General features: G+C 41.3%; 1 protein-coding gene across 3 annotated transcripts in view; it reads right to left on the minus strand.

Moving 5' to 3' along the window:
- The window catches only part of SCFD2 (sec1 family domain containing 2), a 184610-nt gene that overhangs the window by 3383 nt on the left and 164357 nt on the right, over window positions 1-16870 (minus strand). For all 3 annotated transcript variants that reach the window (XM_041460194.1, XM_041460366.1, XM_041460277.1), the window contains 3 exons: window positions 11372-11517; window positions 7732-7866; window positions 2339-2458 (listed from right to left, as the gene is read on the minus strand). In XM_041460194.1, the coding sequence (XP_041316128.1) occupies window positions 2339-2458; window positions 7732-7866; window positions 11372-11517 (401 nt within the window). The remainder of the gene's footprint in view (window positions 1-2338; window positions 2459-7731; window positions 7867-11371; window positions 11518-16870) is intronic.

The following is a 16870-nucleotide window of genomic DNA, read 5'->3' on the forward strand; positions in this document are numbered from 1 at the left end:
TTTCACACTTCACCTGAAGGGCTATCCCCTCCTAGTGGCAGCCAAGGTGGAAGAGCCAGGAGCTCCCATCCTCACCCACTGAACTCCAGTGGGAAGTTTTCCCCAGCACAGCTGAAGGCAGGGAAGGATGCAGCTAACATCTAAAGGTGCATCTGAAAGTTTATCAGTCTGCTGGCCTCAGCCACAGCCACATAGATGGTTGCAATGTTGGGAGAAGGGAGGGGGAAACATTCTCTCATGCTTTTTCCTCTTTATTACTCTCCTGATTAAGCAGAAAAAGAGAAGTAATTTCTTCCTTCAAAAATAGGATACTTCTCACTAGTTATGGGGAGCTATTTACTACCATCCAAAACGAAATGGTGCATAGGAAACACTGTATTTCTTTGTGCTTCTCCATGAGAAATAAAATTGTCATTCAGATTCAGATGCAGAGCAGTTCTGTGGATGGAAACATGTGCCTCTTATTCCACATTTAAACGTCATTTGCTTCAACAGTTGCTAAAGTAATCAGTGCACCCTGTTAGTTTTTCTTCAATTACTTTACTCAATTTTTGTACTCACACATTTTTCAAGAGCCAGTAATCAGTATAAATGTTAGTGTTTTGTTTGACTGGAATGGACTTGGAAGGCCAGTGTTTTCCTGAAGCCTGAACCTGACTGCCTGAACAGCACAAAAAGGCTCTGTTAAATCCTGGCTTGACTTAGATAAATGCCTGGCTTTTTGAAAAGAGAATAATCCTAAACAGGTGGTGCATATTCACAGCTATAGTGCAGAAATCCAGGTAAAGCCAACAAACTTACAAACTTTTTTTTGGTGAGAGATTTGCACAAGTGCTTAGTTTCTTCTTTCTCTTCCTCCCCCATCTCTCCCCCAAAGTTGTTTCACCTCTAACACAGCACATTTGGATAAAGGGCAAGATGCAGTAAAAGCTTAAAATGCTTTAGGAATCTGCCTCAGAGGGTGACCTGCTGCCAGGGTTAAGCCAAAGCAAAGCAACACCAGATCCCATGTCACCACTGTCAAGCCCTAAGTCCGTCTAGAAAGCTAGTTGAAAATCTCCCTGCATAGTTCTCAACCAACTCAGATGTTAACCCTCTGTTTATCTTTCAGGGTGTCTTAATACATTTTGTGTGTGGATTAACCTGTCCATCAGTGTGTCACAACTTGATTCCCCTTCACGAAGGAAAATATAATTTGCTATTTTGAGGAGATTAGCAGTAGACTAATGGGGAAGAAATGTGTTATCAGATTAAAAACAAACCTGCTAAAATGGTACTCCATCTTACAAAATACTGCTTGAGACTGCCTTGCAAAGACAACTGAAACATGGAAACACATGTCAAACTGAGGGGCTGCTTTGCCTGTGGTTGGCTCCATTTTGCTAATGATTTCTCAATAATTAAAACCACCTTCCACAGGACTTGAAAACAAGATGTTTACAAGCCACCCTGGAAACCAGAGTTATGTCTATGATGCAGCTGGTTACACAGCACTTCAGAGTTTTTGTATTACCCTATGTATCTGCAGTACTCAACAGATACCTGTTTGGTCCTCCACAATTAATGATTTTTAACATCTCAGGTACCACCAGAGCTCACCCATCCTCCTCCTCTCCCTCCTCCATTCAGGTGACAGTACTGTAGTCAAGTTCTGCTGCCAGAGAGTGCATGAGGCAAAGATCAGCCACACAGACATTACTGAAGCTTCACTGTGGGAACCATCCTCCTTCCAGGAGTCTAACAGCACATTCAAGGGATGCAGAGACTTGGGGCTTTCTCCATATAATCTGCTTCAGGCTACTTAAAGGTCTAGTGGTCAGCTATCTATCAGAGATATCTGGCCAGACACAGGAAGAGTACAGCTGTATCCAGGTTAATTTATTTTGCTCCTCACCATTGCTAATTGGCGTGCCTGCAGGATTACCACTGGTAAGTCACTAGGTGGTACCCAGGCTCCTGAGCATCCCTGCACTATGTCCTGTAGATGGACAGCCAGGGACCCTGTAACTTTTTGGACAGCAATTGTTTCTGTTTATAAAGAATACAAAGAAACTAATCTCTTGAGACACAGTGAAAGCTACTTCAAATTAATGCCAGTCTGTTCTGAACTCTCCAACCTGAGTTTGAACTTTTGTTGCTGACTGTAATGTGAAAAAACAGACCCTAGGTGCCTGAATACTTGCTGCCTACAGATGTTTCACAGCAAAATCCTGGCATCATTCCTGCCCATATGGCTGTGTTTTCTGTAGTTTTAGTACCAGTGCTATAGGGAGCACTATTTGACGAATTTTCTTAGTTTTTGTTTGGACAGGAACTGTATGCTTAGAGCTGTTTGTACCTGGGTACCAGGTTTGCGTGTTGCTACCAAATCCTTCACCATTTTGACCTCGGAGACTGACACTCCTCCAACCATAAAGATGATCAGAAGAGGATGATCACCAGGGTGAGGGCGATTCACCTGTAAAATGAAGAAAAGCATTATTTGTACTTGCTTCATCCAGGTCCAAACCTATGGATTATCAGTGATCAGCTCCCCAAGTGGCTAGAAGAAGACCAAAGAGGAAGCTCAGAAAGAACTACTCATGGAATGCTGCAGCAGCTGAGAGGGATATCAATGGGGATGATGCCCAGTTAGAACTGATTAACTGTTTCCAGGGAAATAGAAACTCCATGGATTCCCTTGAAATCTGTGGGAGTTTCTCCTGAAGTCTCAGGGTTTCTTCCTCCATTCCTTCTTCATTAGTTTCCTCCCTTTCCCAGAGAGGGAGGAGAGTACTTGGGTGGATGTTTATTTTGGATACACAGGAGACTTTAGGGAATGAAGGGTAAATTGCTATCCAGTAGAATCAAGGAGTCCAGCCCAAACATGCTAGAATCCCTGCCTGGGGTCAACATGGAAAAGAACTTTATGCAATGTGTTTTCACTGGTGCAGTGAATAATCTTTTACAATTCATCCAATAAAAATAAATAAGGTGCATTATAGCAAAAAATCAGTTTACAACTTGTTTCAATTCAGAGTTTTCAATGCTTCTATGACTACCTTGTAACTAATATAAAGAACCTTTAGATCCAAGAAAATACTTGTTTCATTTTTCCTCAATTATCTTTAAAATGGCACAAATATCCTACTTCAGTTAAGACCTCATAATTAACTTTAAATGTGAAGGTGTTGCTTTAATTAATTTTAAACATGTATTTTAATTTTACATCTGAGGGTGATGCTTTTCATCAGTTTCCTCTTCACCACTTCTAGAAGTTTGATAACTTGGCTGTTTCCTAGCAAACTGTTTCCTTCTTGAGAAAACACACTCCCCTGACACTACCTTGATCCATTCTTTGGGAGGGATGTCAACAGAGCCCATGCAATTGCTCTTGTCACATCACCCTGAAGCATGAAACACTCCAAATGTTCAGTTCTGAAAAGTGACAAAATAGTTTAATTCCTTTTTAGACTCTCTGCCTCCTCTCCTTGTGTGAGCGTAGGCTTTTAACAGCATTCACTCAACAGAATGAAATTGGTGTCAACCCATGTTTGGGCAGAGCAGGGCTCCTTGGCTTTCCCCACCACAGCAGCTTGCTTTGATTCTTGTGGCTCCAGATCCTGGGGGTACAGCTCCTCTTCTTTTCCTTATTGTGGCTTTCCTATATTGTCTTTTGGCACTTTTTCATCCTGCAGGTCTGTCAGGCTTTCTGCCTGGTAACCTTCAGCAAGGACTCTTCCTTCTGAAGCCAGGACAGGGAGGTGCCATGTTCTCTCTCCAGGCTAGCTGGCTTTGATTACATGGGGCTGGTTCCCTATTTAATGCTGCTCCCCAGGCAAGGAGCTCTTGCATTCCTGAGCCTTTGAGACTAGTACAAAAGCCTTAGACAGATGTGTTAGTGAGCTGAGTATTTGCACACTGGATATTTATTCTCTTACTGTCTGACTTTGTTGATAGCATATATACCACAATTCCAGGGCAATGGATGAGGCTTGCCAGGAAAGTGGTCACACCACCACGCCTGCCTGGATAATACCCTTGGGCACATGGTGTGATACTTGGGAATGGTGTTGTGCAGGGCCAGGAGCTGCACTCGATAATCCTTGTGGGTTCCTTCCAACTCAGAATATTCTGTGATTCTGGGATTCTATGATTCTTAAAATCTTTCCTAGCAAAAACAAACTTATAATACACATGCATGAAGAACAGTGGGCACACTGAAAGGACACACAGTATAAGAATGAGCTTTCAGGGTAATGCTGAACAGAAAATGTCTTGACAAATAATTTCCTTCAGTCAAAATAAACCTAGATCCAAACACATGGAGCCTATATAAAACTTACTATTTTTCAGAAGACTAAAGTTCAAACCACAAATTCCAGAAATGCGTATTAAAAATACTATTAGGCATGCAAACTCTAAATTAAATTAAACCAGAAATGAAACGGGTCTTGGAATTTGTAATTTTGTTATGCTATGTGTAAGTGTTTTGAAGGAGGACAGTACTTTGGGTACAAAACATTTGGCTGTGTTAAGAATGCAAGTTTCTGCCAAATTTTTTTTTTCTTGTTTGATAATACAACCACCCAAGACTCTCTCTTTTGAAGGAACTGGCTGCATGTAGCTGAACACAACTCATTCCAGTGACAGAGAAGAACTGAAATGGATTGCAACAAAAGCAATGTGTGTCTTCTACAGTTCAGTTGATTTGGGACATTTCCACTGCCTCTGAATTTACTATGAAATCTGAATTTTGCCAAAGTCCCCGAGTGAAATTCGCTTTCAATTCAAAATGCCATATGTTAAAAATAATTCGGAGAGATGTCTCAGGCAATTAAAAAGATTAACCAAAAACCCCTCAAAACCATTATGTTGACATGAAAGAGCCCAAAGGAAGGGGGAATGGTGCCCTGGGCCATCAGAGTGTCCCAGTAGGACATCAGGGCCTTCTCCCCAGCTCTGAGCTCACCATACAGGGTATGCTCAGGATGCTGGTGGTCAGAGGGCTCTTTGCTGGTGCACGTCTCTGTGTGGAGAAGAGAGAGAGGAGGACGAGGTGGTAAAACAGGGTAGCAGTGGTCAATAAAACTCTGAAACAGGGTCAATAAACTCTGAAAGAGGAAGGCATTAGAGGACAGAGTTTTTTTCATGGCTCATGGCAGCTCACAAAACACCGTTATTTTCTGAGGAAAGTCATCAAAAACAATTATTATTGTTCTGTAACTCACCCAACAAAAACAACAGCACTGATCATTCCGGTATTTGTGACCAAACAGAAACCAATTAATTTAGCTCAATAACTGCAAAAAGGAAGACATGTCAATCACCAGAAACTAGGCTGCTGTGTAGGGCACTTGGTATCAATGAAAGCAAGCTCAGATGATCATGTGTGAAAACACATGTCATCCAGAGCAGTAGTCAAAAGAGGAGTCCTTGAGGCAGGGGGGCTTTTTCCCTTCACCATCCTTTAGCTTCAAAACAAACATATCTGCCACACAAACAACTTCTGGATGAGAGGTATCTTTAAAAGTCTGTCCCGAACCTACACACCTGAGGCAATCACCAAAGTATTTTTATGTGAGTTGGCATTTATATTCAGGCATTGAGAAAGAAACAAAAATAAGGAAGCTCACAAAATAATTACTGTGCTGATGGTGTGATTGTGTCAGAAATACAGGCTGCTCAGACACTCATTCATGCAACAACTGAGCACATGCCAGCAAGCCAAGCTACAAACTAAGGGAACAAGCATGGACACATATTTGTGAAGTATGTGATGATGCCTATGAAATGTTTATCCTACACAAAGTTCACTTGCTCACCTCTCAAATATTCCTTATAGTAGGATATTTGTCTTCTTAGGAAAGATGCACTTACAGGTACATATTGCCATAACTACTTATGTCTCTCTCTCTTTCATGCATTCTCTCTCTCTCTCTCTCACACACACACACACCTTGTGAAAGGACAGATTAGTCCTCAAACTAGTTAAAGGTGCCAATGTCTCCATCTAACCACTTAGGCCTTCTGAAGTCCTTATATTCTTATTTTTTTCCTATATTCGTGCACCTATATTCGTGCTTAAAAATTCTGCAATAAACAAATACAATGAAATCAGTAGAATTGTGAAAATTACTGGTAAATGAAACCAATAATTTAAAAAATTACTTGGATGTAACAGCCTGGTTACTTTGTTTGATAGTGGAATGTGTTTTTAACTCTACTATTTTTGGAGTGTTGGCATAAATTTTTCAGTTCTGACCCAAGAATGGAGATACACTGGGTCACTTTTTCTATACATATCCTCTGTTGTCTTAGGGCTTTATCATTAGCTTTGAAGAACTGAGAATTTCAATTTAGGAACCTAACTGAATGTATTTTGGAAATCCATTTCAACGGTAGAAACAGATTCTTGAAAACAAGCACTGGATTTTAGGCTTACTGATTATGTGCTTCAATACTAGCTTTCTTTGAAATAACAGAAAAATAACTTTGTTATTCTGATACTGGGTTCTAGAATAGTACTAACACAACAGTCAAAACTATTTTTGTCACCTGACTTTAAATGCAGGTCTAGCAGGAATTTTCACAAATGAGAATTTTTTTTTCTCTTTTCTGTTACCATAGAATCACAGAATCAAATCGGAAGGAGTCTTTGTAGCTTATGCAGTTAACCTCCTTGCCCAAAGCAGGGCCAACTTCAAAATTATATCAGGTTGCTCAGGGCTTTGTTTGACCAATATCTGAGTATCTCAGAAAGGGAGAATTCTCTGGACTTAATCACTATTCCTGTTAGAATTTTTTTCCTTTATTCAACTAGAATTTCCCTTGCTGCAACTTGTGTCCACTGCCTCACACAGTTTGCTGATGTCTCTTCCATGCGGAGGGGTGGTGGTGGTAAAACTGAAAGAAAAACACCGGGCACAATACTGAAATGTACTGTACTCATGACCATAGTATTGATGTGGTTTGGTGTGAGTTTAGGGCTGTTTTCAATGGAGAATTCAGGACATGCAGTAAAACAAGGCTGACCGTACAACATGTGGGCTACTCCACACTTCAACTCTGTAAATATTTAGTGGACACTTAGCATGGGATAATTTGTAAGGCAGAGTAAATTCTTGTAGAATGACTGTCTTAAAATATGCTAAGAGGATCCACAAAGAAATTTCTAACTCACAGGCTTCCCTCCTCCTTCTATGGTACAAGTTGAACCATATCAAATTATAGAAAAGGTATTGAATTCGGAGCTCTTCCTTCATCCCCTGTGAGACCAGATTGTTCATACTTACTTCTATCTCAAGGCTGCTGAGTGTCCTTAAAGTCCTTTGATGAGATGCCATGTGGAATGCCTTTTGGAATGCTAGCTAGGCAACAGGAACTGACACTCACTTTTCAGTTTGTTTGTTGGGTGTCTCTAAAGAGCTCTAAAGGCTATGTGAGTTAGGACTTCCCTTTAGCAAAGCTACATTGCCTCTTCCCAGATATATCATTCTTATTTTGGTGTCTACCATGACCCTTATTTAGATTTCAGTCCGCTCCATTCCTCTTGTTTTGTTCAGCAGGTGCTACCTGTCTGCACTGTACCTGCAGTGTGATGCCTCGAGCTATTTCCAGCCCCCCTTGAAGGATTTAACTGTCCTAACCTCCCCTTAAGTTGTGCTGAACAGTATAATAAAATCAGCTACTGCTGCATGATGCTCTGACCTCAGGAAAATCTTACAGATGAACTTGGGAAGGCTGGTTTACCTTCATGAACATGCTGAATCCAGTTTTAAGGAGATCAGTGAGGCCTGATGAAATATGCTCAATATCAACAGGATCGGGCCGATCGGGATTACAGACCTCTTCCACCACCTGTTTCAGCAGAGGTTTGTAAGAAGCCTGCACAAAGAGAACAATGCATTGTGAGTAAACATGTTCAGACTCAGTGCAACCAAGATTCCAAATATTTTATTTATATTAAAGGTAACAGAAATAATTATCCCAGAAGTGAAAGCATTCAGAGAGGTTGTGACCTTGACTGCAGATGGTGTGCACCAGCACAACATCAGACTGAAAATATTGGAAGAGAGCCACACATTTACTCTGCCCCATGTGTATTACATCAGTAAAGAGAGACAAGGAAGAAAGGGGAGACTTTTACTTTCTCTAAAATCTTTTTGGAGGTAATACAGAAATGGATAACCACACAGATGAGACTGTTGCCCATTGTGCACTCAGATCTCATTTCCTTTCTAATGATTTTACAAACACCTAAACAGGGACTTTTTTTTTAAATTGACCACTCCTGCCTTATTCCAAGTGTCATGTCCCCACTGAAGTCTGGATACCAGCAGAGAAGGGAAGAGGCCAACCTGCCTGTTTGTCCCTCATGGGAGAGCACAGCTAAGGAGTCCCTGTTAGTCCTTTAGCTTCTATGGCCATGGGACTCCACATAATACTTCCACCTGTGGAAGACTTTTTCAAAACAGGCCAAACAACCCCACCATTACCATGAATGTCAGAGCTTCAGAGAAGTTAGGGGATAGGAGAAGTGGAAAATGTAAAGGTACAAATGGTCATCATACTGAAAGGTCTACTCCCAAAGGATCAACCTTATATCCTCTTAAGGATACACAAACCCTGGCTGAAAATGAAGTAGTAGCCTAATAATCTCCACATTCCAATACCAAGATTTAAACAACTCTGACATGCTGAAAAAAATTTTAAGATAAAACTTTTAGGAACCAATGGAAAGATCTTTAATGTAAATTCAAGCTTACTTGGCTTACAGATGGAACTTTGTTTCACTGCTTTTAACTTTGCCCAAACTGCAACAGAACCACGATCATTTCAGAAAGTGCAACCATCTCAGAAAATAAGCAGCTTTAAAATTAGCACACTTATTTGGTTTTGGGACTACCCCAGGTATATATCATCCCTTAGATCACTTAGGGGAATCAAGTGCAACATCATTAATTTGTCAAAGAGGATATCTACAAGAGACATATTGCAAGTAAACAGTAAAAATGGATGGAAAATAAAACACAAACCACTTGGCTTGAAATGAAAATTTTCTGGAGTCATTAAAGAAATGTTTTTCATCCAACACTTTAGAGTGAGAAACAAAGCTTACAGTTTTTTAATACAATGCTGTCAACAAAGATTTATACAACTCATCTAGTTCTTCTCACAACATGTGCATAATTTTTAGTTGAGCCAACAAAGCAAATTACAGCAGACATGAGCTGCAGGATCTTTTAGAACATGTCAAGATTTCTGTCAAATCTAGTCACGCAATAAACAACTGTTTGAAAATACACATGCAGGCATGAAGTCCTATTTATAAAAAATCTGTTTAATATCTTCATAGATGAGGAACAGAAAAACATTAGGAATGAAATATTTTTGGAGCAGAGATCAAATCACAGTTTAACAGAGAGGCTTACTCCACAAAATTAAAGGAAAAACATCATCTGACTGAAAGGAAAAATATAATTCAGACAAAACTATCTACTCAAAAGACATAAAAAATTAGCTATGATTTTGCATGTGTGAATTTTCAGCATCAAAACTCAGTGCCCTTCAAAACAACCCAGTCAGACTACACAGATACTAAAATACAGATAGTATGATCCCCTACCTTTTTTAAGTATAGTGGTTTCAAGTATTTTTAAAAATCTTTTATGACTTGAAATTAATCTACTATATTTGTAGGGGTTTTTTTTTGTACAACCCCCAAAACCTGTATTGGTTCCTATCTCATATAATGAAACTTTGATCAACTTTAAATTTTGGCATGCGCAAATTTGTTCAAAATAGCTATTACAAACCTCAATAGTTATGGGACACACCCCATAGAAGAGAGAGAAACAGAGAGACGAAGAGAGAGAATGAGGACAGGAGAGTGAAGGATAGAAGAAGGAACGGAGGATGGGAAGGAGGAAGGCAGAAATATTCCTAGATTAAGATGAAAATAGTTTCAATAACAGACAAAATTCTGTTCTTGCGTGGTCACTATATGAACTAGTTTGATAACGTGATGAAAACATTTCTCATTTTAGGCAAGACATACAAACTAAAATGCTACAAAAAGTCCTTCTAAGAGGCCAATCAATTCCCGGGTACTTATCCATAGAAACCTTTTTATGAGTCTTTAAGAAGAAATGGAGGCTTCCCAGCTTTCAACAGACAAACTGAAAAAGTATGTAGAGGCTAAACCCACTCCCATAGCACTAAGAAGGTTTGGCAAGGAATGTGTTCACAGGACTTCTTCTGAGGAGCTGAACTGATTGCACACAACACCTGCCAGTCAAAAGAGAGGCCTGTTTCCAGAGAGCTGTAAGTATCATGGACAATCACATACTGCCTGCTTATTTCTACTATTGTAAATCTCCTGGACTTGCCTCAGCAGAAGGTTGTCCTACTCAAGCAACTAGATCCCTTGCATGGTTAGATTAAGGGGCTCCAAGGTGTTACATATCCCTTGCTACGTTCCAGCACTTATTCCTAAGCAAAGTGGATTATGTCCAAAGGACATACTGATGCTAATTACACTTCCAGGAAGCTTTTCGTATCATCTCACTGCCCCTGCACTGAACTTTATTAAATGTTTAACAATTTTCCCCATATTGGACACCAGACTGGTCCAAACTGCTGGAAGACTTCAGGAACAGGTTTCCTTCACCTTAGATTTCCAGTGACATTTTGCAACATTCGTGTTCTTACAAAGCAATGCTTAATTTGAACTACATCCCTTTGCTGGTCTACAGCACCATTAGGAGTTTGGAAGGATATTTTTATGGCTCAAGGCTAGAATCATATTTTATGATCTCTGTCTAAATCACTGCTTTCTGCTGTAGAACTCTATTTTTAACTGGGAAAGGTCTTCAGGAGAGACAGAGAGAAGGAAAACCACTGTCTTATTAGTCCCAATGACATAAAGCAGTATTGTAGATCATGTGTTGCTATTTCAGAAACAGAAGCTGCTTTTGTGACCTATTTACAAACAGGTTTGTCCCTCATGCTTACAGGGACAGGAAAGGAAATACAACGAGAATATAGCTGCAGTATGGATGCAGACATCCTGCTTCACTCTGCCTTAAGCACTCTAAGTCGAGAGCCATCTTGACCTAGCCCTGCCGTTCATAGGCATTCATGTCATTCCACAGTGCTGCAGAGCAATGCCCAAATTTCTTCCTCAGAGCTGACATTGATATGCATATGCCCAAGTCTGGACAAAGGACTTTGAGGAATTTTTTGATGACTGGGTCAATTATAAAATCTGTGCTTAAGTATCTTCATGGGCAGAATGTGTATAGGATTAGCACATCCACAAAATTAGTGCTGTAATTTTGACAGCAGGCTAGAGAAATAACAAACACAAGGAAAAGAAAGCTACACTTGCCTGGTGGGTGTTGCTGCCTGGATTATGTATGGAATGAAACTGTTTCATGTGTGTTCTGACTCTGGCAATATCCCTGAGGGACCGGAAGATGCCGTCCACTGCATCTGTGGCTTTCTGAGATGTCAAGTTCAGTGATGAGTCACAGCCTAAAGAAATAAAGAAACACACAGCTGAGTGAGTGAAAAATGTTCATGTGTTTTGATAATAAACAGTAGGAAAAGGGTAACTGGGAGGAAATTTTAAATTATTTTCATCATATTATATTCTAGAAACTCAGAGGGGCTTGTTAGTCAGCATGATCTCATCATGGCACAAGTCTTTGCAGACAAGCAAGAAGGCAAGAATTCTGGACAGCAGGCAAAGTGAAGAGTGCCTCTCTTTGTAACCTCAATCACACAGCATTTTCATCAGCATAGAGTACGTTTTGCTCTTCATAGCAAACAGAAGGTTCCATGCTAGCAGACCCCAAAGAAGAGCCCCTGTTATGTGGGAAGGAGCCAACTGCTTTGCTGGTCTGCTTGGGTAAACAGCCATGAAGAAGGGAACTGCTCCTCCCTGGCCAGCAGCCTGCTCACTCCAAATACATTTCCTACCTTTGTGACAAGAAAAATGGAAGAGTCTGTGCTAAATACAGCAGAAAGGTCAGCCAGCCATTGGAAAGAGCTGCATTATCACAAAAAAAAGTTCCTATCCCTCAAAGTGGCAGAGTTATTACCTTTAATGTATTTTTCCAATGCACTTCTGCTAAGGTATTATGCTTATCTTCCACTAAGGCTAAATTCCAACTACAGGACCACCTAAAATGTCCCTCTGGGTGGCCAGACAGGGCCTTGGAAAAAAGAATGTCTTAGTCTTGGCTCCATCCCCCTCACCATACATCCCATATTGAACAGAAGCATTGAAAGAAATGCTTTTTCGGCTCCACTGCCGATGAGAATTAGCCAAGTGAGAGGTAAGTGGGTCACCTGATATTTTTATTGCCTTGTCAACACAGTTCTACTCCTCTTGACATCTCTGCCTGCCTCTCTTCTTGCTTGACTCTTCATCGCTGTGGCAGAAAATCCATCACAAAATAACCCTCCTTGCCATGCGCTCGCACCAACACACTCATTCCTGCTTATTGCTATTGTCTTCTCCAAGGATGCTGCTGTAGTGGCTTCTGTGTCCATCCTCCAGCTCAGAAACAAACCTGTACTAGCAAACCTCTATATCCTGCTGAGAGGACAAGGTCTCCCTGCAGGTCCAGCTTGCACTGTGCTGCACCCTTGGAGCATGGCACTGAAAACAGGCATCCAGACTGTCAAGAAGGCACCCGGATTTTTGGGTAGGAGATCCCTGAACAAACTTTCATTGCAACTGACAAAGGACAGAATCCTTATGTACTTTAAAAAATCAATAAATAGGTGGTAAGTTCAAAATGTACAGGGACTATTTGACAGTGAATCTGAATTACTTCCATACCTTTGCGTTCCACACAGTAAAAACTATATACAACGTAAGCACATACACACACATACACTTCTAGAGCTCTGAAAATATTCCTACAAGATGGTGATCAGACACTGAGCTTTCATTGATCTGAACATTGTTTGTTGAGGAGAGGTGTGGGAGCACTGGTGCACTGGGCTGTGTTCAGCTGTGCCCTCCAGCAAAACCAGAAGAGTATCTTGAGGAGCACTGGGGCACGGAGGGCAAATGTCCATTTCCAGTCTCCACATCAGAGTGCTGAGCTGGACCCAGTTTGGGACCCCAGGGAGGTGGGAGGTGAAGATCCAGTCTGGCTGTTTATGGCTGGCCTGACAGAGGGAAAAGAGGTGTACTTTCAGTTTCTCTAAAATGTTTGGGACTTTCCATCAAGAAATATCATGTCTGAGGAAACCAGGGATATCTATTTCTAGCCTGACATCCAGTACCTCTTTTTTTAAAGTAAATGAAAAAATAAGTTTTCTTAACAATTCCTCATTGTTGAAACCAAAATCTCTGAAGGCTGCTGTCTACCTGTTGCACTGCTCTAGGGTTATAGAGGGGAGCCAGGTTTCTCTCCAGCCTGGAGAACAACAGAAGTTTGTTCTTTACAAGTGGCAGGCAGCTACAAATCACCTCCCGTTCACACCTTCCCTGCAAATGGGCCTCTGCAGCATATGGAGAGCAGAACACAGTCCCTCTTCTCTGCTCGCTTCAAGCTACTAAGAAATCTGCCCCTTTTACAACAGTGAAGAGGTGGAATACATTAGCTGCTGCACAGCTCACGTACTAATTAAAACAAAACTTCCTGTTACTGTATTTTCTTGGGAAGTTAAATGCCATTTGGAGAGCATGTTGAATGAATTCTTTTGAATCCCAAGTTCTATTATACATGGGAAAAGGCATTTAAATAAAATTTTGAGATTTCCTGTTGGACTTGAAGAAGACCAGCTGTGGAGAAAAAGAAAATCACCACTAACCTGTAGAGGACTCAAGATTTTAAAGAACACAACCTAGTTCTGCAGTAAGTGAGGAAAATGGGTCTGTTGGGAGCTGCATTCAGTGCCTACCAGGATGAGACATGAACTTTTTCATGAGACAAAGTACATCTCCTCTTAAGCAACACATCTGCATAACCATTATTACCACAATTAATCCATTTTCACAAGAAGTTTGAAAAAAGGAGAATGAATGGAGACACTGTTTTCTATAGTACTGAGTGACCCAGGAACCAAACAGGACCAGCTTTTCTACTGATTTCTGAAACTGGAAGGAAAATGCTTTAAGAAAAGAACATGGGCACAGTGAACCCACAATAGAGATCTATAATTATAGAGCAGCATGTGATTGATTATCCTCCCTCTACCTCCAAAATGTAATGAATGAGAATTTCAGACCTGAGTTTCAGGAAACCTTTCACTGTGCTTAGTCTCTTTTGGTACACATAAAGGCATTATAAACAAACATGTTCTTTCTCTAAAGTAGTATGATAATTATCAACGTTTTTTGAAGGACTTTGGTAATTCAGAGACATCACCAGGCCCATGATTCCTACAAAATTGAAATTTTAGGAAAGTTGAAAGTTTACCACGCACTCTGTTTTATTGGTATTAACGTCAGCTCTCTCCACCTTAGGCTGTCTCTATAACCGTTTTACAGAAATAAACCAGTGTAAACCCTGCAAACCCTGGAACAGAGCCAGCAGAATAACCAAGCCATTTCAGAGGCACATATTGAATCATGGGCTAAACCAGCAAACTTGCACTTTGAGGGAGAGGGAATCCAGCATCAGGATTTCATTATGCAGGATTTCATTATTTTCTAGATATGCAGAGTTAATATGCTTGTCAGCAAAAGACAGAAGAACAAGAGAGATAAAGGGCTCCTTGAATGTCAGAACTCAAAATACAGCATTATGATATTAAATTAATTAAAATCTTCTATTTTTATACTTTAGGTGATAGCATAGCAATGTGGGCCCTTCTTTCTCTAGCAGATAAATCTAACGACCTACATATGCATATCCAGAGCCATATATTTTATAATAGCTTTGGTACATTTGTGCATTAAGATTTTTTTTATGCAAAAGAAGTTACAAATGTGTACAGTGACACAGATCATTGCTGGTTTTTGGGTAAAAAAAAAAGTGTAAAATCCAAAACTAGGATGTAATTTGTATAATTCTCCTGTCACTTTTCTTCCCTATGGATTCTGCCACACATTTAAACCTTTATTCTTCCATCTGATTTGTACTGACTTGTCTGATGCTCTCTGATGCATCTTAAAAGCAAAGCTGCTAAGCGAGTGTGACACTGTGGGGCAAGCAAGGAAGGACAGGCCAGAACACAAGAAATCTGCCATTTCCCATAGTTACACCAGCAGAAGGTGAAAAATTGTAATTGATTCCCTTCTAGAAGAAAGGTGTGTTCTACACCCCTTGAGTGAAGAGAGTGTCCAGAAGGGACAGACACAGTGGTGCCTGTGACAGTTTCCTGGCAGCACATCCATCCCTGGGGCTTGGAGAAGGTCCTGCTCTGTGCTTGCTCTGTCCTCTGCATCCCCAGCCAGAGCATGAGTGGTTTGGATGGACAGCCAGGTCTGTGCTGCTGGCAGCTCACATAATAAAAAAGTAACATGACCATTTTGCTGAAGCCCTGGCCAAGCAGTGTGTTGGTGCTGCTGGCAGACAGGGGAAGGAGCTCATCAGATGGGGAAGGGCAGGCACAGACTTACACAACCTCCCCCTATCCACAGCTTTGGGAAGCTCTTTTCCCATCTCCTACCAGCAAACATAGCAGATTTGTAAGGTATCATCCCAATTCAATCCCTTTTCTCACCCTCCCTCTTCCCTCTGTCTTGTGGGATGGCTCCTTGCCCCAGTCATGCCTCAGCCCTTTGAAAGGCTGGACCATACAGCTGCAAACCCACTCCAACCCCACAAAGGGCAAGTTATTTTTGCACCAGAAGTGAAGAGAGCCAAACTCTTCCAAGGTGTCCAAGATTTTAGCATCACTGCCTGACAGGGAATTTGGGATTTCCCAGTCCTGGACTTGACCCTTCCGCCAGTCCACATAGCACTGAATCACAGAATCACAGAATGTTAAGGCGTTGAAATGGACCTTAAAGATCATCTAGTTCCAATTGCCCTACCATGGACAAGGACACCTTTCAGTAGACCAGGCTGCACAAGACCTTATCCAACCTCTTCTTGAACACTGTGGGGTGCGGCATACACAACCTCCAAGGCCAACCTGTTCCAGAGTCTAACCACACTCACAGTAAAAAATGTCTTCCTAATATCTAACTTAAATTTCCCCTCTTTCAGTTTGTACCTGCTACTTTTTGTCCTATCACTACAGTTCCTGATGAAGAGTTCTTCTCTGGCTTCCTTGTAGGCCTTTTCAGATTCTAGAAGGTTGCTATGAGGTCTCCACACACCCTTCTCTTCTCCAGGCTGAACAGCTCCAGCTTTCTTAGTACAGACAGGGGAGGTGCCCCAGTCCCCTCCAACTTTGTGGCCCCCCTATGCACTTGTTTCAATAGCTCCATATCCTTCTTATGTTGGGGATCCCAGAGCTGGATGCAGCACTCCAGGAGGGCTCCCACAAGAGCAGAGCAGAAGGGGAGAATCACCTCCTTCAACCTGCTGGCCACACTCCTCTTGATGCAGCCCAGAATTTGGACTGCCAATGCAAGCAGGCGGAAAAGATAGAGAGCAGGAGGAAAGAACAGAATAGCAGCATATGGAAAAAACATTAGAAGGGGGGGGGGGGGAATGCACACAATATTAAAATGCAAAGGTCTGTGTTTCTATAAATTTAATTTATGATCTGATTGGCACATGGAGAGTGAAAACAACAATGTGTTTTGGGGCAGTCACCAGCACCATGCAGTGCAAGTGATGGTATGGATCTGGTGTCTATGACAGGAGGGGAGTGTGTCTGATCCACTTCCAAGGAAACCACAGAAGCCAGCATTGTGACCAACAGAGATGCAATTTGTAGTTTTATTCTCATCACAACAAACATCTCCCAT

This window comes from Pyrgilauda ruficollis, unplaced genomic scaffold, assembly GCF_017590135.1.
Source record: "Pyrgilauda ruficollis isolate IOZ18807 unplaced genomic scaffold, ASM1759013v1 scaffold1, whole genome shotgun sequence".
Lineage (NCBI taxonomy): Eukaryota > Metazoa > Chordata > Aves > Passeriformes > Passeridae > Pyrgilauda > Pyrgilauda ruficollis.